This window comes from Osmia bicornis, chromosome 12, assembly GCF_907164935.1.
Source record: "Osmia bicornis bicornis chromosome 12, iOsmBic2.1, whole genome shotgun sequence".
In the NCBI taxonomy this organism is placed as follows: domain Eukaryota; kingdom Metazoa; phylum Arthropoda; class Insecta; order Hymenoptera; family Megachilidae; genus Osmia; species Osmia bicornis.
The window spans coordinates 4,097,411-4,123,142 of record NC_060227.1 but is presented as its reverse complement, the minus strand read 5'-3'; the positions used below and the strand labels follow the sequence as shown (position 1 = coordinate 4,123,142).

Here is a 25,732-nt window from a genome sequence, read left to right as displayed (position 1 = left end):
ATGGGGCCATTCTATTGCTCTATCGTCTTTAGAAACCTGTAGCTAGGTCTGATAGAATTAGATAATTATTTCTTTAATTTTCAGAGGTAAAGAGTGGGAACTCTTTCATTAAAGTTTCATGAGTACTTACATAGGTTTATCTGTATTAAAATCAAGGTTATGGGGCCATTCTATAGTTATATTATTCATTGAAATTTTTAGGAAGGTATTAAGAAGTTAGATAATGCTCTATTCATTTTTAGAGTCAAACAGTAAGATTGATTCCAAGTGTTTCATAAATACATGAACGAATTTGTGTTATGGAGGTCAAAGAAACTCAATAAGAGGAATTCTGAAGAGGGGCAGTACTTCTATAGAGGTATTACTTCACAGAGAAGGCTCTCTAATATGCACTTTTCACCCAGTTCAAAAGTAGAGTTCATAAGTACCTACTCTATAATGATGTACTCCAATACATCCATCTTACAGAAGATCTATAACATTCAGACAGGAAATAATTATAGCAATTTTTAATTTTCTTTTGCAACCTCTTGATTAGGTGCCATCATTACACTTTTCTTAATTTGTTTCTTTCCTCTTGAACATCGCCTTGATCCAGAATTCACACACCTCTTGTAGGATTCTAATGTCAATAGCATAACGATGAACGAGGCTCGTACACCATAATTGGCTCGCTAATTCACGCGGTGTTTGCTCATAAAGGAATCACGCGAGTCGAGGATCCTATGAGCCTCGAAGGGTACATCGCGTTAATTACAGGAGCGTGAGATCGCGCAGTTCGATCGATCCTTGCTTTCCAGCTTGGCTGTTGAGTGAATTCGACAGATTAATGATCCCAGCCGTGTCCGAATCGATTCATTAAGGACACTGGCCCTCTCTCGAGGGTGTGCTCTCTCCCGTTTAATCGACTGTGATTAAACAATGCATCGCCCACGTGCGCGATCTCGATATAAATAGAGAACTCGTAGTGTCTCTTTGAACCAGCCTTTTTTCGGGGGGGAAAAAACACCATCGATGTGTTTCGGATTTTTTTTTTTCACTTTCGAGAGAAGCGCTTAAAGGGCGATCGGTGTCTTTGATAAGAGACTTTATCAAAGTTATTGACCTGGTTAACTATTCACACCTTCACCGGGTTAACTTTACCAGAATTTCAGGAATTAATTCCTTGAATTATTAACCCTTTCTACCATGGTTCTCCTATAGAGACCTTGACACCTTTTGCTGTGGGTGACTGGAATAAATTAGCAATGATGTTTTATATTTTCTAAGGTGACAAAAAAATAGACAAATTAAAAGTGTTTGAACATCCAACAATTTGGATCGGGCTTAGGTCGGGAAAAGTTTCTCCTTCCCATGAGTTTGATCGGGTACCCGTAATTTTCGGTCCTGAACTCGACTTAGACCCGAAACTTAATTATATCCGATTATACCCGATCACTACCTGGCCCGACCCGGTCATTACCCGACCTGCCCCGATTATCTGCCCCTGTAAAGAATATTAAGATTAGAAATAAAAGACTCGACATTCTCCAGGATATCTAGTTAATTATTTATTATCAATTGCGATTCTTATTTCTGAAAATAACCAGTACCTTAGTCTTTGAAGGTTGAAAAAGAGGGAAGAAATTATTGAAGGATTTATAATATAATAAAAGAAGCTGATCGAAGTGGCGCGTCGAAAGGGGAGGCTAGCTCGGAGTAGCGATGAATATTTTGTTAATTAACGGTGGAGCAACGACAGCTTGAAAAATAACATGGAACGAGAGCTTCTACCTAACAAACTAATCTACTTCGCCGGTTGAAAAAGCCCCAGCAAGGGTAAACTGGTCAAACAATTTACCTTATTCACCGTGTATAACGTAATAGTTTGGCCAGGCTCCAATAAATGAATACGAAGAGAGGCTACTCGATTTTACTCGCTTCAAACAGAATAAAAATCGAACCTCTCTGACTGGATAGCTCAAAAACATTGCGCACCTCGTACGCAAATGTTTCTCTTCTCATCTCCATTGTATGAATTTCAAAAAATCAACGAATGATGAAATTCAAATATTTTTTTTTATATTCATCCCATACTACATTTTTGCAATATTTTTATTATAAAGTGTTCATCAATAATTCATAGTATTAGTTCTATTAGAAATTATAGAACTTAATTGAACAAGCAACAACGATCCAGCAAATCCCATACAAACCCGTCCCATTCACAAAGTGAAATTCGATCAACACGAAAACTTTCTGCCGGACAAGTTTCTCGCACGTAATCGTCGTCGAACTAGTTTGCCGATCGACGACGAATACAAGCACGAACTCTTCGACATGTTCTCGGCGGTTCGCATTTACGTCTTGAAGCGTGAACGTTGCTTCTCCAGCGACTTTCTACCCAGCCGCCGGAGACTTTTGCCGTATTAGCATCGGTCGGATCGGGTCAAATATTTGTCGAGACACGAGTTCACGACGAGCTTCCGAACTTCTACCCTCTTGAGTCTCCAAGGAGAAGCTCGGCCTGAATTGCCACCAGGATATTACTTATTTTTTTTCGTTGATAAATCGTCTAGGTGTGAAGCTCGGGATATTTAATCTAGATATTTAGGTGATTGCAAGATTATTGACAAATAAATTCTTTATTAATTGATTCGTACTTCTGTCCCTTTGTATATTTTTGTCGAGTCTGATTTGACATCAATTTTATCCGTAGCTATTTTTCATTTCAAAAAAGTTTCTATGCTATTTTCAAAAAAGAGAAGAAAGGATCTCAAAAGATTATGGTACTCTTCCATTTCCGCAATTAATTCAGTTTTGAATTTCAAATAACATCTTTATATTTTGATCTTTAAATTCGCTCATAAGGTAAACCAAGAGCAATCATTAGTCATTCCGTTTTTACACTTGTTCGTTCAAGAGTGTAATCGAAGTGAACATGATTTAAACATACCTGACAACCACTTAATGGTTAGCGAAATGAGTTCTTTCACGATCAAAAACGTTAGTGCGATAACGTTGGGCGGGCTGCCAAAAGGATTCTGAAAGCGTGCAAATTTTTTTGCGTTTAATGTATCTACTTCTGAAACTGCATTACATAAAGAGTATAAAAGAGGATAGTAGCGAATGGTGGAATTTATGATGCCTCCAAGAAGGAAAATTTTAATAGATGATTCTACAAATCTCGGGATACGAGTGTATAATAATAATTTATTAGAATTATTATAGAAAACTTTCACAATAACCGTGAAATATTAGAGAGCATTAACTTTAAATGACGATCACTTAAAAAATTTAAGAATTATTAGTTGAATAATGTGGTATCGTAAATGAATATATGTAGTTTATTAGAATGTATAATAAAAAGGTTAATGAATAGGGTACGGAATTTCCACCAAATGTGCTCGCAAAATCTAAGCGAGGACTAGGAACCCTGGAACACTAAAACCCAGGGAGAAGCTTCTCATTTTTTATGGGGAAGCCTCTTTTGATCGCCAGTGTAGTATCAATGCAATCTTTTATCAAATATTTCCATTCGGAATAGAAAGAGAAAAATTGTTTTTATCAATGTTAAATAAAACACTGTGCACCACTGAATGGCTAGAAAGTTCAAAGCGAAAAGAATCATGTAGGGTTGAAAAGAGGGGTGCGTATTTACAGGGAGCAACATCGAACGATCCATGAATATGTAACACCTTTGATTTCCATTTTCGATGGAAACAGCCGTGAGCCTCGTAGATTTTAACCATCGGAATAGGGTTTGTGCGAAGTGAATCCGGCCCAGTCCAACGTTTCATCGTATCTGGAATAAATTTACCCCTCAAAGACAACGATTCATCCCTCTTTCAAACGTAAAGAAGGTTATTTCCACGTATTTCTTAGCGAAAATAGGAAGAGGAGGTGAATTATTTCGGGCAGGATCACGAAAGCGCATTGAAATATCGTTTTTAGATGGAGGGATGGAAATTGAGGTAATTAGTTGGCTGCATAAATTACCATTAAGCTGGTGTACGATGTTGGAAGATCACCACGGTAATTTTTTCTCATTTACTGATGAGCTATCCTGTCAAGGTACATCAAGGTAATCGTTCCTAATTGACTTGGTTGATTGTGTTAGGGGTTGTTTGGTTTTCAACCTAACGATCTTGAGTCCTCGAGTAATTAATGATTAACACTGTGATAATGAGAAGAAATGGAACATTTGGAATTACTTTATTATTATTGGTATTGATAATTTAAGATACAAAAATTAAATAATGTTAATGATAATAACTTTAAAATATAATTGCTCAAATTTTGAAATATTAGAGTATCAGAATTACAATATTACAGATTACCTAAATGAAAAATTTTAGAAGTTTTAAATTCCAGAATTCATAAATTTCATGTTTCTAAATGTCTAAAATTTCCAAATTTTTAAGCGACCTGGCTTACCCCCAGAGGAACAATGAAATTATTCAAATCTTCCGATTCATATATTAATATTAATTGAATGAAGATCAATATCCACATCGTCATTAATTAACAAAATAAAAACGAGATGAAACGTTTGTAAAATAAATTCCAATTAAGCTCTGAAGTTTCAATAGCAGCAGGAGAGGCATTGCTACAAATTCAATTTTATCAATCTCGAATATCATTAAAATTACAATCGTAATATTAATAACAAATACAATTTTACAGCAAACATGTATATTAATTAAAAACCTCTAAAGCAACGAGTTTATCGATGAAAAGAAATATCCAGAAAGGGTACAAATTAATCGTTAGAGCAACAGCTGATCCACGTAAATCAACCCTTCGATCGAGAACAGCGTACGATATTCAATTACACAGGCTAATTAACGCGAGTTCTGCGAGGATTATCGTGTCATCGATTTCCGGGTTCGTTAGCTGCAGTGATTCTGTCGTGGTTACGAGGTCGAAATCGTTCCTTTGTACGAGCTCCTTTGCTTCGAATCTATTTGATCGGTTGAACGACGATTCTAACCCTCGTTTAACGTTTGCTAGTGCCTCTTGGGGAAATCGTGGCAGGAACATCTGCTTGGGAAAAGCTACTGTTCTAGTCGTTTGAGAAAACATAGATCTTGTGAATGCAAAGCTTTGAAACATTTTTTGGATCAATTTAATTTCTTTTTTTTTTAAGTAATTGAAAGTAAAATTTTTATTTTAAGGGTATTCGTTCATTTTAAGGCTTGAAAATTGAAAATTGCCTCCCCTGAACTATTCAGTGTATTAGGCAAAATACACATTTTACTCCAGTTCGCTGTTATATTTATATGCGCGAATAAATTACACTCCCGTTAAATTATCATGGTCTTAAACCAGCGTTGGTTTAGCAATTCGCGTATATACAGGGGAGTAGATTAATCGCATGGGTGTATCAGTTACGTGTTACAATAACTTTCAGCAAAATATTCTACCAGGGGGCATGCTGTTGAGTAATTACACGCGGTCAAACCCTGTTAATTCACCTCGATGTGTTTCCTGTTTTAGACAGTAGAACGTAGCGTGTTCAACATGGTACTATTTAGTATTTAGCTACAATTAACAATCACAAATTAATTCGGTGCCTGTGACATTATGTCCTTTTAACCTTTCGATGGCGGACTATGCAGAGAGCCCGAATTTTAAATTAATTTTGTATCTCATTATTTTCATCTTCTAAATTTTACGCTGTTCAAGAATTTATTATCGTTTTAAATTTGAATACTTTTCTGCGCTTCTATGTATCTGAAAAATGATGAAAGAATATAATAATAATAAAAATTACTTCAATAATTGGAGTTACCATAGCTTTTAAAAATAAATCTTCAATTAAAGAAAAGAAGAAGAAGAGGCATAGAATTAATTTATACATCTAATAGATTTATACATATCGGGAAATGTATCGTATATCTATAATAAATCGATAAAATTCACGTATGACCGTTTCAGGTGCATTGTACACGAACATGTATCAATTAGCCGCGTCGATGTATATTTAATTGAATCGGGTTGCTGATAGCGCTAACGCGACACAGGCTAATTAAGCGAAACAAAGTAACGCGACCTTAATAGATCAAAGAGCAATTAGACGCATGAGAAAATTACGTTATCGCACTTTCATTCTCGCCGTGTTTCCTCAGATTTTCTCAGTTGAACAATTTTTCATTCCAATTGAATTATTCTTTATGAATTTATCATAATGGGTGTCATTTTAACCCTTAATTGGCGATGTAGTTTTTGAGGAACAAGGAAATTTTTAAACAAACGACGATCCGAAGTTAATTTAATTCTTAATTTTCTTTTATAGGATATTATTAATCTGTAAAGTTTATTCATTATTTTTGTATCTACATTTCTAGGACAATTATATTTCTATTTAACAATCAGTTAGGTTGAACCTTTCACTTATTTTTTCATCAAGTACTATTAAAATACATAAAAGCCAATAATTTCGCGTGTTCCAAAGTAAAGTTCAACCATTAATTAGATGAACAGTGTAATTGGGATATGTTAAACTCCACCTCACCAGTTAATCCTTGAACTAACTTCCTCCGAATTTTAATTTAATTTTGTATCTTATATTATTTTCATTTTATAAAGTTTTTGCACTGTTCCTCTGAAAATTAAATATTTGTATATGTTTTTGAACCTTTGGTCACGATTTTTCCAAACCTCATTGTTCAAGGGTTAAGGATAAAATGTAAAAATCAGTTTTTCCACGAATATATTCAGATTGATGTCTCTAGCCCAAAGAACGAAGCATCTTTTCTTAGCTAAGCAACGATCAATCTTTCTCTTCAGAATCACAAAACCAACCACAGCGCCATAAGGGTTGCAAAAAAGAATGAACCCGAAGAAATGTGTGGGAAGGAAAGAACCGAGCGTCAGTCACAGAAACTAATTGCTCGAAGAAAGACCGTAGAAACCCTGAAGGTTGTTTGCTAAGCAATTGGTCGTGGCTGGTTGAGTAATGTTTCACCGGAAGCAGGAGCTCTTTAATGCCGAATCCTCGGCCATTGTCCAACCGTGTAGTCTTAGGTTGAAGGATGACACGTGGGATAACTCGAGCTGAACAATAAGGGGATTGAATTATGAGACAGAAGAGTCCTTTGTCCCTCTTGCTTTTGTTGGAACGATTAATTGTCGCTCGGACGACTTAACCGTGCGAATTCGGAAATTACTCCTTTCATTCTGATATTGTAAGACGTTTAAAATGTTACTATCTCAGAAATATGGTAATTTTTCCTGGGGTGATAAAATAGGCTCTGATATCCTTGAATTTTTACTCCTTTTTATGAAACTTGAGGTGAATTTATTAGGATCGACGAAGAAATTAATTAAAATTGAGTTTTTAATTTAAATTTCAGACTTGTCTGAAAGTTTCCAGATTAAAACAAGAAATAAATAAATTTTTAGTTTCTTAATAAGAGGTCAACTGAACCTTCTGATCCCCCATGCCTCTAGTTACACTACTGTCATGATTGACCCAGTTCAGGGTTTACTAACATAGAAAATGCTAGTGCTAAAATTCTTTTCATTATAATTTTGCGATATTGTAGATTGGTTATATTTTCAAGTAAACGATTTGATCTTTACACAGATTTTCAAGTCAGATTTCCTTACGAAAACAATACAATATTATCTCCCTTTTTTTCTCGAATTGAAAGTTTGGAAGGTTGCAAAATTTTCGTGGCAATATAACGAGAATCTACTGTAGTAACACCTGATGGATGGTTGCATACAAGAACAGTAAATAAAAAAAGAAGGAATCTAGAGTTTCGGATAATAATTCACTTTCGTCATTTTTCACGGTGAAAGAACGCGTTCAACGTTTTGACGCGTTAATATTTCATCGTTTTTTTGAAGAATGGCTAGAAAATAACTGAATGCATGGCACGTTTCATAGAATAAGTCGGTTCATGATTCATTGAATCGACGTTCTCCCTTCCTTTCGCGTCGGTATTTTTAATTTTCTTTTGTACGAGAATTGTGCTACGCGAATGAACGTGTCGTGTGTGAGGGTACGCTATTAATCATCGCTAAGAGTCGAGAAAGGTTAATATTCCATTGGAACGTTAGCAGAGAGTTGGAAGTTACAAATTGTAATGGAAATCCAGATTCCGGCTACGGAAACCCTGAACAGGTTCGTTGCGGTTTGCCTCGCTACAGAAATTCTCTGGATAGAGGGTGAAGTTGGAACCACTATTACTAACGATATTATTATCGATTTCATACCAAAAAACCTGAATTCATACGAATTTATAGACATATTATTTCTGAACTTTCTGGAGAATATTTAAAATTCTAAAATTTATAACAAATACACTGCCAATCAAAAGTTAAAAAAAGAATTATACCAAGGGTAGAGAATAAAATTTATTAATGTAGCGAACTAAAACTTATTATTTATTTCTTAAATTATTATATTAAGTAATTATTAACAAAGGAGGTACTTTGTCGTATTTTCTGTTAACAAATGCATAACAAAATTTTCCTATCGGCACAATTATATTTTCGTTTTACCGATAAAGAACCAATTATAAGAAAAAGGTAAGCCGATTTGAGGACGAAAATTTAGAGAGAAAGAGAGAGAGAAAAAAGCGTACCGTTTCGACGACGGTTTCCGTAACGGAAGTTCACGCTACGATAATGGTAACAGATGCCATTTCTACCGGCTGCGCCACCGGAAATGCAAGAGCTCGTGCACGCGGGTATAAATCACGAATGCACCGGTGGCACACGCATTACCTGCTCGCTGGTTTATGCATCTTGCTTTATTCAGCAGGCAACGTTGGCACAGGATAATATCAGGACGATACTCGACTCTGATTGAAGCCGATATCATTCGAGAATCGATTATCGATTTCGATCTTTATTGAATAATTTAGCAACGCTGGAAGATCGTGAATCAAATCTGAGATAGGTATAACAAGAAGCTTGGGAAAATGAGATATTCCAATGATTGTAAATTTGATAATTTTTTAAACTGATATGATCTATTTCTTTAGAAACGGATAAGTTTACCAACGAATGTCGTAAAGAAGAATTACACGACAACAGGGTGTAAAGAAAAGAAATATTGCAAGGTTGAATTGAAAGAAACCACAAGAACGTTGTTAGGATAAATCAAAATGGTTGCAATAACTGCAGAAAGGTACAATATTGCCTATCATTTATTCTTGAAGAAACATTGGATTCTGCGAGAAAAATTGTCTGTACTGTCTGATGGTTTAAAAGGAAACCTATACAAGTATAGGTTCATACTCTTCCTAGATCCCTAGATTTTTCCTTAGGTTGTTTTTAGACCCTAGGACCTCTTTAGGCTCTCCCTAGGTCCTTAGGTTCTCTTTAGATCCTAGGCTCTACTAACGTTGTCTATAAGCTCTAGGATATTCTTAGGTTTTTCTCAGGTTCTCCTTGGAATTTTTTTGGCGTTCTGCCTAGAATCTTAGCTCTCCCTATTCTTCTCCTAGGGTGTACTTGGGATCTCCCTATTCTTCTCCTAGGGTGTACTTGGGATCTCCCTAGGTTGCTCGTAGGAGATACTTAGGATATCTCTCGAGGCTCCTCCTAGGGTGTACCTAGAATCTCTCTGGTCTCCTCATAGGATGTATTTAGGATCTCCCTAGGTTCCTCCTAAGATGTATTTAGGACCTCCCTCGACTTTCTCTACCATGTGCTTAGAATAAATATTTTAACTCTCTTATACACCAATACTCAGTAAAAATAACGTAACACTATTAAGCAAAAGGTTTAATAGGTCGTCTGAAAGTTTCAAGGATACACGAAAGATTAATTAATCATCCATGTAGACCATCATATATCTTTTTGTACACCTCGTGCTAGTCTGCACGTAGTGACACAGTTTGTCCCTGTTGACAAGTACTCTAAAGCATAGTCATTAAGCACAGAGGAACGAGTATTTGTCGTGTGTCACAGATTTAACTAGGAGGCTGCATAATAACGTAGGGACCAGGTTCCATCAGGATCTACCGTGTCCTCTCCTCAAGTTCTCGCAATCAAGAGAACGAGGAGAATTAACGGGAGGAACCGTGCACGGCTCGTTGACAACGGCGCGATCTGCATCTTGTTTGAGGATGAACGATCGAACGTTCTGTAAACAGACGGAAATTCGCTGGTCGTGCCAACGTATTTCTAGTATTCCCTACAATTGATTCAAGAATAGCAAACGTAACTTTTCTACCCTAATCCAACGCGAGTTTAATGACGCGAGGGTTGAAGATGACCCACTTAACAAATTTAATATAATCGATCAAAATCATGGAACAATGCAATTAAATAATTATAATTATGTCGTGTTAAATACTGAATAATTATAGTTACACCATGTCAAAGATGAATTAATTATAATTACAGCTTACCAAATGCTGATTAATTATTATATAATTTTCAATTAAAATTTATATAAGTAAGTTTTATTTTTATGTGATATAAACAATCGAAGAAGAAGAGTTGTTCCATTAAATGCGAGAAAAAGTTAATCAATCAGATAACACTGTCCTATAATTTGCAGTACTGCAATCAACTCATTCCGCTGGCTTTCAGTACTTAGCCGCTTTTCCGATTGATCGTGTATTTGATCAGTTGCTGGTAAACGGGAAATAGAGATGCACATATTTACAGCTTTCCGTTTGAAAATCTCCGATGAAATGTCTGAATGTTTGCTATCTCGAAAATGAGTACTGTTTCGACTTAATTAACACTGTGAGATCCAAAGAACGACAAGGAACGTTACTCTTAAACTCAATTTTACTTGAAAGAAAAACAGCTATTAATAATCATTAAATTTTAATAATGAAAGACAAGAATGCAAAGTTTATCCTACACATTTGAAAGTCTTTAGACCAACTTTGCTGCAAATAAATAATTTATGACATGACATAAAAATACTTGAAATTTCAAGCGTTCATTAAAAGGTTCTTTTCTGGTAAATCTAAAAATTCTATGGAGTCTAATTGGCATATAGGATTCGAGGATGGAAACTTATTTAATATCGAGCTGTTCGAACTTGAAATCCTTCTTGGTCGAATGACTTATTTCCCCAGAAACGACCAGCTTTCTTCATCGACATACTTTTCCAATGGCTCGAGTATCGCGTTCTTGCCGACTTATCTTAATTTCAAACCAACTTGGACAGACTTTCCAGACCGTTTCCGCGAACGGAGCAACTGGAATCTTTCGACCCCTGATGCAGTCTGTCTCCGTTTCTCGCTTCTGTGGTTCTTCTTTCTTCTCTTTTTTTCTTCTTTTTTTGTGATTTGGGTTTCCGCACAACTGCGAGCTTTTAAAGACCTTTAGCTTCAACGGCAGTGGTTTCAGAGGCGTTCACCTAAATCTTTGCTCCATCGACTGGAGAAAGCCTTCCTGTTCGTCGATGATCACGAGGTGATTTCTTCGAACCACCATATTTTTGGATCGATGGTTCACTATACTCTTTCCTCTTGATTTAGCTTCAAACGAGACCCGTTGTTTCATAAAAACAATAAAAGTCAGATTAGTGTTTCGAATTAGAAATCTGAAATTTGCGAGAAAATGGTGATAAAATCGATTAATATTAGGTGTAGGCAAGTTCTTGAATTTTGAGGTACCCGAATGTTAACTTGGGACACGAACTCGACTCGATACCCGAAACTACGGGTACCCGAGCTTTACGTGCTGGACAAACTTTCAGGACCCTGCCCGGACCCGAAGAAATTTCGCGAGTATCCGCGCGATCCTACTTAATATGACTTTCAAAGTAGTTAGTAACTTTGTATGCTTCAAAACGAAATGTTGAAGAATTCATTACCGTTGAGTCAGGAGACTTTGAAGTGTATCGATGGAACATGTCGAACCGTCTATGGATGTTGTGAAGGGTCCTCGACATTTGGAGTTGGATGGATTTTTCAAGTAAAAAAGGCGGTCAGAATATTCGTATCGCGCTGGTAAAAAGTTGCAGCTAGTAAACCCTGGAGAAATACACGTGGAGTAGAAGAGGATATTCAATGTGCCAGGCCTGGATACGGTTGTCTTTCAAGTGTTCTATTTTATGATCACCGTTGTAGAGCTTTGAACGTATCGGTACATTCGATATTGCTACTCCTGATATTATAGTAATACTCGTTGGAAACATATAAAATTGATGCTTTTCATCATATTCAAATAATCAGGAAAATCGAATAGTTTAGTTAACAGAATAGTTAGTAATACTATTGAAAATTATATTTTTGTCTTTTTTAAATTATTAAATTACATTTAATCTGTAGTGTCAATCATTAGTAGTATCTGTTATTAATTAACGTAGTAAACAGATAAAAATATAAAGAAATTTAATAAAGCAAAGGAAGTGTCTGAAAACACAACAAAAATCACGGAAAAAACGATTTGTTTTATACTTCCATGAGTTTCTCGCGTGTTCAACGCTAATTAGTAACTCCCAAACGTACATCGCAATTCTTTCAACAGTGATTTTCACCCAGACTACGGTATGTGATTAATTATCCAAAAGTTGTGAAATAGAATGGTTCACCGAGCATTTCTCAGTTGCAGAGAATATTAATAACCGAAAAAACGATGACGAGGCCGGAAATCCAGGGCACAGTTTCGATTCGCGATAACGTTGTCTCCCTAACCCGGTTTTCCACGCTCGCTCGAAGAGGATCCTGGCAATTAGGCGAGAATCGTCGAGCCAGGGTTTGAGGTGCCTTGAAATTAATCCTTCGGGATAATAACATACCTATCCTGTCTCTCTACATACACATACAAGGTGCGCGGCAAATCATGGTGCCAGTTGGGAGATTCTTAGCACAAAATTAATTGAAATAATAGAATAACCCCTGAACAGCGGATCTTGGAGAGAGCCCGAATTTTAATTTAATTTTGTATTTCATATTATTTTAATTCTATAAATTTTACACGGTTTCTTTAAAAATTACTCTTTTAAGGAATTACTGTTTAAGGAATAATTTTTTGTCTTTCGAAATTTCAGTTCCCTAAAACGATTCCCTACTATTTTGCTTAATAATTATTTGAATATGAAAATTTTTTTCTTAACTTATGCAATAGGATACTCCCTCAATTACAGTAGAATATTATTATTTCTATTGAATAGTAGATCAGTTTGTAATAATTAATGTTCTAATGGATGTCAACAACATATGACGTTGGAACGCTTATTAATATGCATCCAGTATATAAATCATTAATTTACAATTAACATTGCTTTGTGTTTGATGATTGCAACAGTACAAGTCAACTATTCACCGTATCGGGTCCCGATCGAGCCCTTATTCAATTCCCAGTTTAAATCGAGTAAATTTCGTCCCTGGTGTATCCCGATACGGTCAATCTAGTTGCACGTATTATCAATCTTTGCCGAAACGCCTCTGGAGAGAAATTTCAGCAGTCTGGAAATCTATCCGCAGGCGCAAAAACGAGACAGTTTGGCGCAACAGCCTTCTCTCTTGTTCGTCGTTTCCGTTCTATTCCCATCGCGTCCGTTCACGACGAGATTCCCGGCGTAACGAGAAGTCCAACGAGCCATTACGTCGGCGTCGCGGGCGTCGCTGGCGACGAGGACGAGCAACGGAAATTGGTTGTTTCGATTCCACTTTGGTCAGCCTCTCGTACGTTCGCCTCTCGGAGGAAGAACTTATCGTTTCCCTGTTCGTTTTTACCAACTGCACGATCATCGGCGATTAGTTGAAATGTTGTTGAAGACTTGTGGAAACTCGTTGCTGAAAAGACGTAACGGGTTGAAGTAATTGACTGGTGTACTTGAATGTTTATTGATGAGTTTTCTGATGATTGTTTTTGTCAGTGATTTTTAGGGTTTTGGAAATGTTAAATTAGTGAACGAGGGGATAGGTGGATAGTCAATTTGTTGAATAGTTAAATAGATTAATATTTAGAATTTCTACATTGTACAATTTTTAATATCCTAAATTTTCAACCCGTCTTTTTATCAAATGATAAATAGAATTTTGTACGAGACCATAGAAGAGATATTCTACTGTCTTATTCCTTTTCCTATGGAGATATGAAGTTCAGAATAAAATACCTGATGCCGAGAAAAGCGGTATTTTTAGAGAATTTTCACTTCCGTTTCTTCTTATTCTCAAAGAGCAGTAAATTTCCTTAAAAACGATAGAAAATTCGAACCTGTTGGAAAAGTTCGACATAAAGTACATGATAGAAGAGACGACTTCATTTTTCTGCATCTTCTTCACTCGTCTTTAATAGAATTTAAGATTGCCTCCGAAGCGAGAAACTCTTCTTTAGTTTAATGATATGGTGATTCTATCCAATCGATTTCTATCCCCTTTCTCCTATTTTTTTCCCCGTTTCGATAAACGAGCAATTCAAGATCCGATTTGTTTGAAAATTTATATCCGATAGAAGAACAAAACTGCTAGTTTCTGCTAATTGAATTTTTAAAATAATCCTTTGTCAATTTAAAAACACAGAGATTATTCACTGACCTAGCATGGAGATCCTCTTAAATAAAATTTCAAAGTTTGATATGAAATTCGCGGATAATGGCGAACCAAATACTTCGAAATTTCACGTATTCCTATTGGAAGAAAGACCAGCAATTTCTGTTCAAGTTTTGTAAAGCTTAATTTCGTGAGATACGGTAATTCGAAAAATGTCAGGCGACAAAAAACCGTACATTTTCCTATCTTCAACCGCAAGATTGGGTGTTTTTCTCGTTGCCCGTTTCCGACAGTTTTTCGCGGCAACAAATTGCAGCGGAGACTAATTCTTGATGAAACTCGTTCATCTTGCTCTACAATCGGACGAGAAAATGCAGAACGCTGCAAATGGAACAGGAACGAAGTTTCACCCTCGAAATTATAAATCGAGAAAAAACGGCAGACGCGTAAAGAATGTATAATATAAACACAAATATCTTTGTAATTTATATTTCGTGGCTGATTAATTACTGTATCTGTATGTAAAAAAGAAGAATGTAAAAATTGAAAGCTGAAATTTATAATAGTCTTCCCTTAGAATTTCCCAAGGGAAAATGGCTGTTCTCCATTTTGTAGGCTTTTCTAGGTTTTCGGGTTTCAGGGAAGCCTACTTTGCTCGATACAAAAAAGAAATATGTGATAGCAATATAATTAAGCGTATAATTTCTCTTAAATTCTTATGTACAGAGCATAGTTTCCTCGACGGTACTGGAATTCTTGAATTTTAATTTGGTAGTAGGCAAAAGGTTGAGAATTATTATTTTTCAAGAAAATTTTAACAATCTTTTATTTTATTTATACGTCAGAATGATTTTAACAATTGTAGGATGATCAAAGCTAACGTTCGCGAGCACCGAAATTTGTCTAAACAATACAATTCGTAGAGTTCCTCGTGTTCATGGAAATTCGGTTAAATCCATGGCGTTTGATGGCCAAGATATCGAGATATCGGTCGAGTGAGTTTACCAGCTAATTAGCGATTTCCGGAAGGGCGACATGCCTGTCCCAGCCTGATGCGCGTTTCAATGCGTATCGCTCCAATTAACGGGCGGTCCGTTGCTGGGTTAATTGGCCACCGATGATCGATACGCGTTAAAAACGGGCCGTGACTCTGGATAAATAGTACCAGCCAGGAAAATTAATCGTCGCTTCGATGATTTGATTGGTTCGCCCCCAGTGAGGGGTCAGTCTTTATAAATTGAATTCATCGAAGATAAGGTATTCTTTGTATTATGTTTATAGAAATTTATTAGGAACACATTTTATGTGTTTGAAATATTGTAAAAATAGACCAGATATGCTTTGAATAAAAATACTAGAAAGATTAGAAATTCTTGGACTTAGCTTGAGATACTTGAAAATAATGGACAATATATGTATATAAATATTGTAAAAATAATAGACAAGAAATGTTAAGAATGAAAATATTGCTTGATAAAATTTTCAACACCTATTGTATTAAAGAATCTATTGCTAGAAATAATGGTTAATTAAATTGATCAATGAATATTGTACTTAAGCAGAGTTATTTGTAAGGTTTAATGTTGCATACAAGAATTTTGGCAGCAAACACTTGGTTAAATTTATACGAAGGGATATAACATTATGGTGGGAATTGCAATAACCATGAGAAACGATATTAGTCCGCAACAACGAAACTGCTATTTGTGGGGAAGTTTGATCAACAAGAACCCATTGGATTAAGATCCGTATTTGCATAGTTTGGATGCTAAATTCTCCTTAAAATACAAGATGAAACTTGTACACGATCGAAGATTATGTAAATGTGAATTTAGTGATAGAAAGTGTCCTTTTTAACCCATTAATACCCATAGTTGCCATAATTTTGCGTCACCTCCGACTTTAGCACATTTAATAAAAAGTATTAATCTGTCTTGAAAATACATTTTCGGATGGCGAACCATGGAGAGAGCCACAATTTTAATTTAATTTTGTTTTTCCCCTTTTTTTTAAATTTTATATTCTTTAAAAATATGAACTTCTTTTGTTTAAAAATTATGCATTTAAATTCAGATTAATATCTTTGTATATGTTTTATAAGTTTGTTCAATGTTTGATGTTGAAGGGTTAAACATCAATATCTGTTTCACACTTCTATGACTTTAAAAATTGGCTTACAATTTTATTTCAAATCACTAAACTTCGAACTCTCTGATTCTCATGGATTTTAGTTTTATTTTTTGTTTTGGTTGAGAAGAAAGAAAGAAACAAGACAGAGAGAGAAATGAGAGGGCGGCAAGAGGAAGCGTCGAGGATGTCGATACAAGAGTCATTTCCGCGCAGACGGCGATGCCTCGAGAACAAACGAGAGTCTTGAGAAAGTAATTCCTTTGTATGCGAGCAAATACACTTGAAGAACCACTTAACATCGCCACTTTGAGCGACCCTTTTATTTCGTACATTGTGTCAGAGAAGGGGTGGTTTCCAGAAAAATTCGTCCGGTTTTCAGGGGTGAAACTAAACGCGTGAAAAAAAGATTTTTTCTCTCATTTTAAAAATATTCTTTTATCAAATCCTGAAAACAATTTATTTTTGCTGATATAAGCCATTCAGACAGATTACAAAATAAAATTGTTATTTCGTTTCAATTCTATTTGAAAATTTACAATATAAATTAAATAATACAATTTTCACTAATAATTCAAACGAAGGTGACACAAACGTTCTGGTTTCATACATATTCTCGTCGAAACTTGGAACGAGGTTCTCATTTAGAGATCGAGTCCCTGAGGTGGCAAATTAACGAGGACAGGAACCGTATGAGAAGTTATTTTAACGATCCGACGATCGAGGAAACTTCTGTCTGACTCTAAGACAGCAGAACGCTTTCAAAGTTAAAACGTCTATTCCGATATTTTTTAATTGTTATTGTTCTTCGTCGATGCTTTCTGGAGCACGAAAACAAACGTTCCAATAACAAAGCCACAAAAGTTCTGTAGAAAGTTTCGAAGAAACACGTGCAAACATTCCACGTGCCTTTCATTTGTTGATAGAGAATACGATTGATAAAATCCTTGCTCGTTTTCGAACACACAAGGCAGCAAGGATGGTTAGGACAGTTAGACGAGGTTAAAGGAAGCTTATCGGCTCTGCGTCGGTTCCCAGTGCACCGGAAGTCCACGGCGTCGTTGCACGACGTTTGCAGCCGGTCAAGAAAAGAAGTAAAGCGCGTTAACGTGTGCCATGCTTTATCGGAAAAGATGGAAAAATTGAACGCGAGCCCATGGCCTATTTTCCTCGACCACCAACCTGATAACCATGTCCCTTTCTCGCCTGTCAGGACCACTGACGTTTCTCGGGAGATTAGAAACTAACATGGTTGAACTTTTGTTGAAATAAAATACACGATATTTTGAAATATCTGTAAAATATGTTTAATAAGGCCTAGAATCTATATTATAAAACCCTTCAGAAATTAAAAAAACCAAAAGCTTCTTTTCATTATTTTTTTTAATCATTAATTTCCAATTATACAAGATACGTATTCAATATAAAAATACAAATATTTTAAATGAAGGAAACAAAATTCTGTAACAATCCTTTGTTAGTTAAACAGGAGATATATTATATTGTGCGAGAAGATGATAAAATAAAAAATGACCAAAATAATTTGAATCTTCGTCAGTTAGCCGGTCACCCAGAGAACAATTAACACGAATTACACGTTAGTTGGACGAATATTCGTTCTTCCAAACATGGTGTCAACGTCACAATGAAAATCAGCCTGTCCCGAGCTTTTCACCAGCATCGTTCAAACGAAGAGAGCGTGAAAGCTGACTCGTTGTAAACGGCAGCTTCTGTACGCACACAGGTCGAGTTCCGTGGGATGAAATCAATAACACAGCACCATTGAAACCGGTGTGTCCCGACATGGTCTCATGGCGAATTGTGGAGCAAATTCTCGTCGACCGTTACGAGCAACCTGATGTACCTAATATTCGGCGAATACAAAATATTGATACAAACAGTTCACTGTGGGATTCAATTTTTTGATAACACGGGTTGCTATGTCAGTCATATATGCATGACGTTTGAATTTCCAAAGAAATCAATCATTCAATTTTATTAAGAATTCTTTGATTTATTTAATTTGAAATAGTTATATTAGGTACTTAAAATTATGGGTAATAGATATAATGAAACAGTAAATAAGATTTGTTTAAGATAAAAATGATATTTAATAAAATTTTCAACACTTTCAGACTGACAATTAATGTGTTAAATTATGGATTAATTATCTTCTAAAACCATGGACAAACGGTGGACAAAAGAGAACTCAGTGTATCTGACGTAGAAGCGAACACTCCGAGTAGAGTAAACAGTGAATGGTCAGACGAACCATTAAATGGATTGGAAGTGCCTCTTGTATGCTTCTTGTCCATTCCATTTTCACAAAGGAAATTATATAATATTCATTTTTTAAACTCATCATAAGCACAATTTCATTTTCTATAATCTATAATCTACTTTTCTTAATTTTAATTTAACTTTTCCTTCATCAATTTAATGAAATTACTCTTACCTAGAATTTTTCGAAAATTATTTTTCGTTATTTGTATTTTTCACAAAATATCTTCCGTATCCTTTGAATTTAAAGAGCATAGAGGAAGCAGGAACGTTTTATTTGAAGAAGCTCCCAATGAAGCGAATTTAGTCGTGAGCTTTTATCATTCGCGAGGCAAACGACGATAAAGTGGACAAATATTTAACGAACAACGGGTAGGGGGAAAGAAAGAAAAGGAATGATTTAACGAGGAGCATTGCTGTCAGGAAAGCAAGGGGGCGTCAAGCGTGTACCTTCAAACTGTCGTGTGCATTAATTTAACGAACGCCATGGTGATTCGCGGTTGCCCGACATTCACGGCCAGAGACCATTTAAACTTTTCCGTACGACAGTTTCAGAGCGAGCTGTCCTGCTCTGACATTTCTCTCTCGTCCATTCTAGATCCGAATTTTCCCTGCACCAACAGTCAGTTGTTCCACTGAGTTCTTTTTTATTTATTATCTCCCTTTTTTTTTAACAATGAAATTAACAGGTTGATGAGAAAAGTTAATAATTAACAGTCTGTTACTAGAATTTTATTCTCCTTTTGTTGATGCACCTGAAACGAGTGAAATGCGGATTTATTTGGGAAATTAAGCGTGAAATGTGAAAGTTGGGTTTGTTATTTTTCACTGCAACCGTACGTGCTTTGAGAATGAATTTTCAATTAATTTTATATAACAGTAGATTGTTCTATAGCAAAGATTGCCAATTTTATACCTGTCTGACTAATTATTGACTTGCTCTACTTGTTTTACTTAGACCCTCAATTGTAGCCTCAATTTTAATTGAACTTCAAATTCATTATCTTAACTTTACTTTTTTTTCAAATTCTTCTTCCAATATATGAAATTTTTGTTTAAAAATTATGCATTTAATTTTAGGTCAATATCCTTGTACGTCTTTTATAAGTTTGGGTCTCGACTGACCCAGACTACGCTGTTCAAGAGGTAATCATTTTAAGCTGCTGGATAAACTTTGGTTAATTCGGAATTCAATCCAACTTGTGGAAGAAATTGAAATCGAACCTCCTTTATTTCTGGCTTTAGAGGGATCCTCGAAGACAAAAGTGGCAGATGCTTGAGTTCGAAACTTGGAGCTGATATCGCGCTTTTGGTATTCCGCGTTCGATCAGGCCGGCATTCAACTTCGTTGACGTTTCATCGATAAATCGATAAGCGTTTTCTCTAATGCGTCGCTAACCGAGCCACTATCGAAAGATTAGAGAAGCTTATGGGCCAAATAATGTGGACAGGGTATTACTGTCTCCCTTGGAAAATTGATTTCCTCGTGGAAAAGGTTGAACGATATGAAAATTCACATTAAAAGTACGTTGTATTAAATATCAGCTCCATTGATATCTTAAACAATTTTCTAAAATTTTTTAAAAACAGGGATGTAACTGACACTTTCATTTTCATTTTTTTTATTTATTTACAACATTATATCTAACGATTTAAATAATAATTTCTATTTTTAATTCCAACATTTTTTAAAATGTCACTTGCATCCCTTTCATCCTGAGAGCTTTATATAAAAATTAGATAGTTATTTTTAATTTTTTTTATGGGTATCACTCAAGGGGTTGTTTGCACAAATTTTTAGTCGACTCAAAAGAATATATAAAGCTACTAAAGTAACTATTTGCAAATACAATATATTAAATTGTTTTCAAAAATAGAAAATTGTAAAGTTCAGGGTTATTATACCTCATATTTCTCTTACCAGGGATTGTAGGGGACTGAAGGGGGGCATTATGTGATATGAATATAAACCGCAATTGTGGCTAAGGTCGTTTCCCAACCCTTATCCTGCCAGACCCTTTCAATTTTGTTTTATTCGAATAATGACTAACTCTGGGTTAATCTGAACAAAGTATCATAGGGGTAGTAACCCAAACGTTTCACGATATTTGTTTCATCGGCTACACTTATCGCTGATGTTCATTTCCTGCCTGATAGCAGAAACTCGAGTATTAGGGTGGTTTGATCGAAGACGCGATGAAAGATAGGAATCGACACAGGCTACGAACTACCGATCGCTGCTGGATGGAATCATGATAGCCGGATAATCCGACTAGATTGAATCCAACGTTGTCGAGGGTGAAACGAAATGCTCGAGCGTGTGCCGGACGATGATGTAGGCGTGTGCAAGCGTTTCAACCACCTTTGGGACTGCCACGTACGACTTCAGGGTGGAAACATTTTCTAGGAACGCGTGCGGAGAATATAGAGTGCGAATACAACCTACAGTCGTTCTCCTGTGTTCTAATTTGTGATAAGTTCTCGTGTTCCATGAGTGAGAGTAACAAGCTATAAGCATAAGCATAAGGCTTTAATAATCTTCATAGCTGCAGTAAGTCACAATCACAGTTCTGAATGATCAAAGGATTGGATTTATTTGAAACATTATTGTTGCTATAAAAATTAAAAGGAATTTTATTTCCATGGCAGGCAGTAAATGAAATTCGAATTTCTACGTGCAATTTCGTGAAGCATCGTCGTTCGTGAAATTGGTATGCATAAAATATTCTCGTGATAAATCTCCGAGCGTAAAGGCAGACGGTTCGAACCGAATTTGCTTTCCTTTAATACGCGAGACTCGTTTTATTTATGCATATGATGCGTATTTTTTATTTTCTCATTTAGTGACCACTATATTTCAGCTTTGAATTCGGGCTCGTTTTACGCCCGTTGATCACAGGAGTGTGGAAAAATCATTTGAAATCGTTTCGTATCGCGTACAGTAAGCAGTGAAAATCGTGCCTTTTACCCTGGTTTGTTCGCAATTAAATGCGAAATAAAATCCGGATTAACTGTTCCGGATTTCAGCTTGGTTTTTCAATCGAACTTCAATATTGTAGTTTGAAAAAAGAATTGGAGGAAAGGATATACATACATTTCGATGTTTTCATTCGTTAGCTTTGATTCGATTTTAATCATTTTAACCGGTTCTGAGGGGATTATTGAGAATTGAAATTGTAATGATACGCCGATCAAAACAATCTCAGGATAAAGTTATAATTGAATTGATATAACAGGAATGACGAGTGCGTCGAGTATTTAACAAATAAAGAATTTTCTGGTGAAAATATCAGAGAGATGTTGCAGTGTTTCATATAACTTCCATCAAAGAAATTAATCATTAATATGCAAGAAAAATGAGGCTTTAAATGCCTCTCTCATTTGAGCACCTAATGTTCCAACTACTTTCAACAATGAATGTTTTATGTTATTATATAAACAAATTAAACGTGAGAACAACAAAACAAACGTTTCAAACGACTTCTCACAAGAAAATGAAACTTTAATCCATCCAAGCTGTCACCCTCACTTGAGTACCTAATCCTCCAACTGTTTTGAGCAATGTATTTCTGACGTTACAAATGACACGGACATTAAAACGACAACATAACGTTGCACGAAACCCCCATCGAGAAAATCCAGCTTTAATCCCGTCCCAACTGTATCTCCATTTCCCACTATCGCCACTATTCCACCCCTGCGATTCTCTCACGCTTAATTACGATTCTAATCGACTGCTACTGCCTTCTCTACCCCTCTAACCCGCATTTTACGTGCTTTCTGTTTACAGGTGCCTGAAGATAAGCGTACAAACCTTTCTCGAAACATGATTCTCTTCGAACACCATCGAATTAACGTGTCCAGCTTCATGAAGGAATAACTTCTGAAGAATTATCGAAGCTGACAAGCCACCCTCGGTTACGAAGGGTTGTATTCCAGTTGAAGAGAAGAGAGAAATGCAGGATTTACAGTGAAAATGCTGGTGGACGATTGCGGCAGCGCGATGGGGTGGACTTCGGCCAGCGTTCGCGGGGGTTGGTCCACCCCTGGCGGATGCAGAAATTCAGCGATGAGCTTCAGCGGAAGTGTCCCCTCCCTTCATCCTGCTGGCTCGATAAGATCGTTGCGATCACAGCATTCCATGCAGGTAATAAAAAGGAAATATGGTTCAATTGAAGATTAGTTCTATTAATAATCACGTCGATAATATTCATTTTACTTATTTTAAAATTAAAAAAGAATTATATCAGAATGGAGTATCAATACCATTAATATTAGATTAATTTCTATGAGATCTGAAATAGTAAATGGTATTCAATTATAGAGACTGAGAAATCGATGTTCCTTTAGCGATTCAGTCCTAGCAAGGTGGCGAATCGTGAATCAGGTTCTCGAGAATCGGTAGAAGCGTTTATCTTCTAATCGCTATTCCGTTTGCGATGCTTTTGCTCTCCGTTAGATGCGGTGACGTTTAATTTCCAGGATACATCAATTTATTACGACCACGGGTTCGATCGATCGACCATTACTTTCCTCAATGCATTGCAGGAGTTTCTTTTCCTCAGGGCGTGCCAGAAACACCTCGAAGATGTTTGCACTGTCACCCGGTACATGTGCCGAGCACACCGAACAATTACGTACATCATCCAATGCAGTATTACACGCCGAGCCATTGTCCCGAGCCCAGGAATGGTGTGTACACTCCTCATCGGGGCAATTCTTATCATGGCGGTGAGTAATTAGTGCTTTTAATTGTTTCAGAACTTGCAATTACTTTCAAACGTGTTAAATGATAAGATTTTCGAGTTTCCGTTGTCAAGTTTAATGAATTCGTGTGTCGTATAACTGAGTCGACAGGAATTGGGGTTCACATAACTTGGTTCAAAGAATTCGGGGGTTACACTACTAAGCGAAAGAACTACGGAGCCTACGTTAGGGGTTCACATTAGGAAGCGCAGGGACTGTGGGCTCGAAACTAGTAAGTGGCACACTACTAAATTCAGGGACTACGGGGTTCACAATACGAAGCACACGGACTACGGGGTTCTCTCTACTAAGCACAGGGACTACGGCGTTCACACCATTAAGTCCAAGGATTCTGAGCACATCATTAACGATTTCTAGAGCTGTAAACTCGCAATTGCTATGTTCTATGATTTTAGGGTTAGGATTACCGAATCCCATGACCCAAAAGTCATCATTATCGTACCCCATGACCTGGAAATTATCGCTATCGAGTTCCATTACTCTCAAGTTACCGCTATCGAGTTCTGCGACGTCGTAGTCACCGTTATCGAATTCTATGACACCGGAATCATTATTATCGAGTTTCACAAGTTCAAAACTACCTCTATCGCGAATTCTGCGATCATGAAATTGTTGAGTCGAGCAACGTAGCAATATGAAACTCAAGATCTTATCATATCTATGTTGTTCTTTTTTAGTAAACTTCTTAGAAATTTGATTGTTTGCTTATTGCGAAGAGGAACAATTTAATTTAACTTGTCCTACACCTGTTTTGCATTTCATTTGATTTCCCCCGGATATCTTTCAGCCGGATTGCACAACTTTCCCCGTAAAGTCGCGACAATAATAACCCCCGCCTTTTGGACCTCACGCTAAACTTTCGCATAATCTTGGTTAGCACTGTTTTCGTTCTAGCAACGTTTCTTGCTAAGAGACCAACCTAATCCTGCTTCTACTAAAGTTTCCTTACTTCGTTCAATATTCAACAGCGAGCTGTTGTCTCAAGGAGAGACAACAGGGGATGTTGTATCAGCTGATAGGTATATTGCTTGCGTGATGCAAATATTTCATCAAGGTGTGACGTATATCATTAACATGTTGGCAAACTGATATTTATTAAAACGTTGATTGACACTCGACACGCGACAATACGAATTAACACCAATACGAGTATTATTTCTTATAATTTGGTATACGAAATAATTAACCCCTATCATCAATAGAGTAAAATGGTAATTATACACTAACAGACCATAGAAGTTGACAATTGTTTGCAAAAAATTTATTATCTTAAGGTTGTCTGACTAATAAGGTTCTATTCTACTGAATTTTATGAAGAGCCTTCTTGCGCACATAAACTATAATGTCATTAAAACTTAGTTAAAAGACAAGTATACGCTAAATAAAGTTTGACATTTTTTGTAAATTATTAATTGTTTCAAACTTGCCTGATCAACACGATCCATACTACTTACACGAGACTATAGAAGAACACTTTCAGTAGCTCTACTCTCCATAATTTCTTTTAACCGAAAGAAGTAGCAACAAGAAGAAGGTAAAAAGATAAGTATCCACCACAAGAGATCATCTTTTCACTCTGTCTCACTTGGTGCACGAAACAGGAGTAAAAAATTTCCAAGTACGAACTCCCAGTGAAACTTTGCAACAAAGCAATAATTTGCCGTGGCTACGGGATCTCACAAGTTCCGAAAAAGCATCACAATTCCTTTTACGATAATTCCACCGTCCGCAAAAGTCCACACTTTTTCCAGCGTCTTCTTTTGACGCAGACTTGCCTTCGTTCGAATGCATTTTTCACGACCAAGCCCCATTTTCGGTGCGACTTTCTCGCTTATCTCTTTCTCCGAGCTGGCTAATTAAAAATATTTTTTTCACCCTTTTTCTTAATTCACCTTTACAGTCGATCTTGGAGCATTGTACTATCAGCCACCCCTGGAAAAAAACCTCTTCTCTCGCTTCTTTTTCCGCCTGCTGCACCCTGTGTTAATGAGTTTCATTTCAAACTGCTTCAAAAGCTACTTTTCTTTCAAGGTACAATTGATAATTCGAACAGACTGGTATAATTTCAAGGTTCTTAAAAATTCAGCAGAATCGAGCCTTATTGGTCAGACATAAGCTTAAGACGATCGATCTTTTATGAAATAGTTCTGGAC

At 36.3% G+C, this 25,732-nt stretch overlaps 2 protein-coding genes across 2 annotated transcripts in view; both read left to right on the top strand.

Annotated features, from left to right (window-relative positions):
- Positions 1–22,686, top strand: part of LOC114871416 — a 39,372-nt gene extending 16,686 nt beyond the window's left edge. Inside the window, exon 8 of the mRNA XM_029177253.2 lies at positions 22,603–22,686. Within this exon, the coding sequence (XP_029033086.2) occupies positions 22,603–22,642 (40 nt within the window). The 3' untranslated portion in view covers positions 22,643–22,686. The remainder of the gene's footprint in view (positions 1–22,602) is intronic.
- Positions 22,687–22,788: 102 nt separating this feature from the next.
- LOC114871341 (monocarboxylate transporter 10-like) overlaps positions 22,789–25,732 on the top strand; it is a 41,038-nt gene continuing 38,094 nt past the window's right edge. The window contains exons 1-2 of the mRNA XM_029177110.2: positions 22,789–22,959; positions 23,378–23,543. Of these exons, the coding sequence (XP_029032943.1) occupies positions 22,789–22,959; positions 23,378–23,543 (337 nt within the window). The remainder of the gene's footprint in view (positions 22,960–23,377; positions 23,544–25,732) is intronic.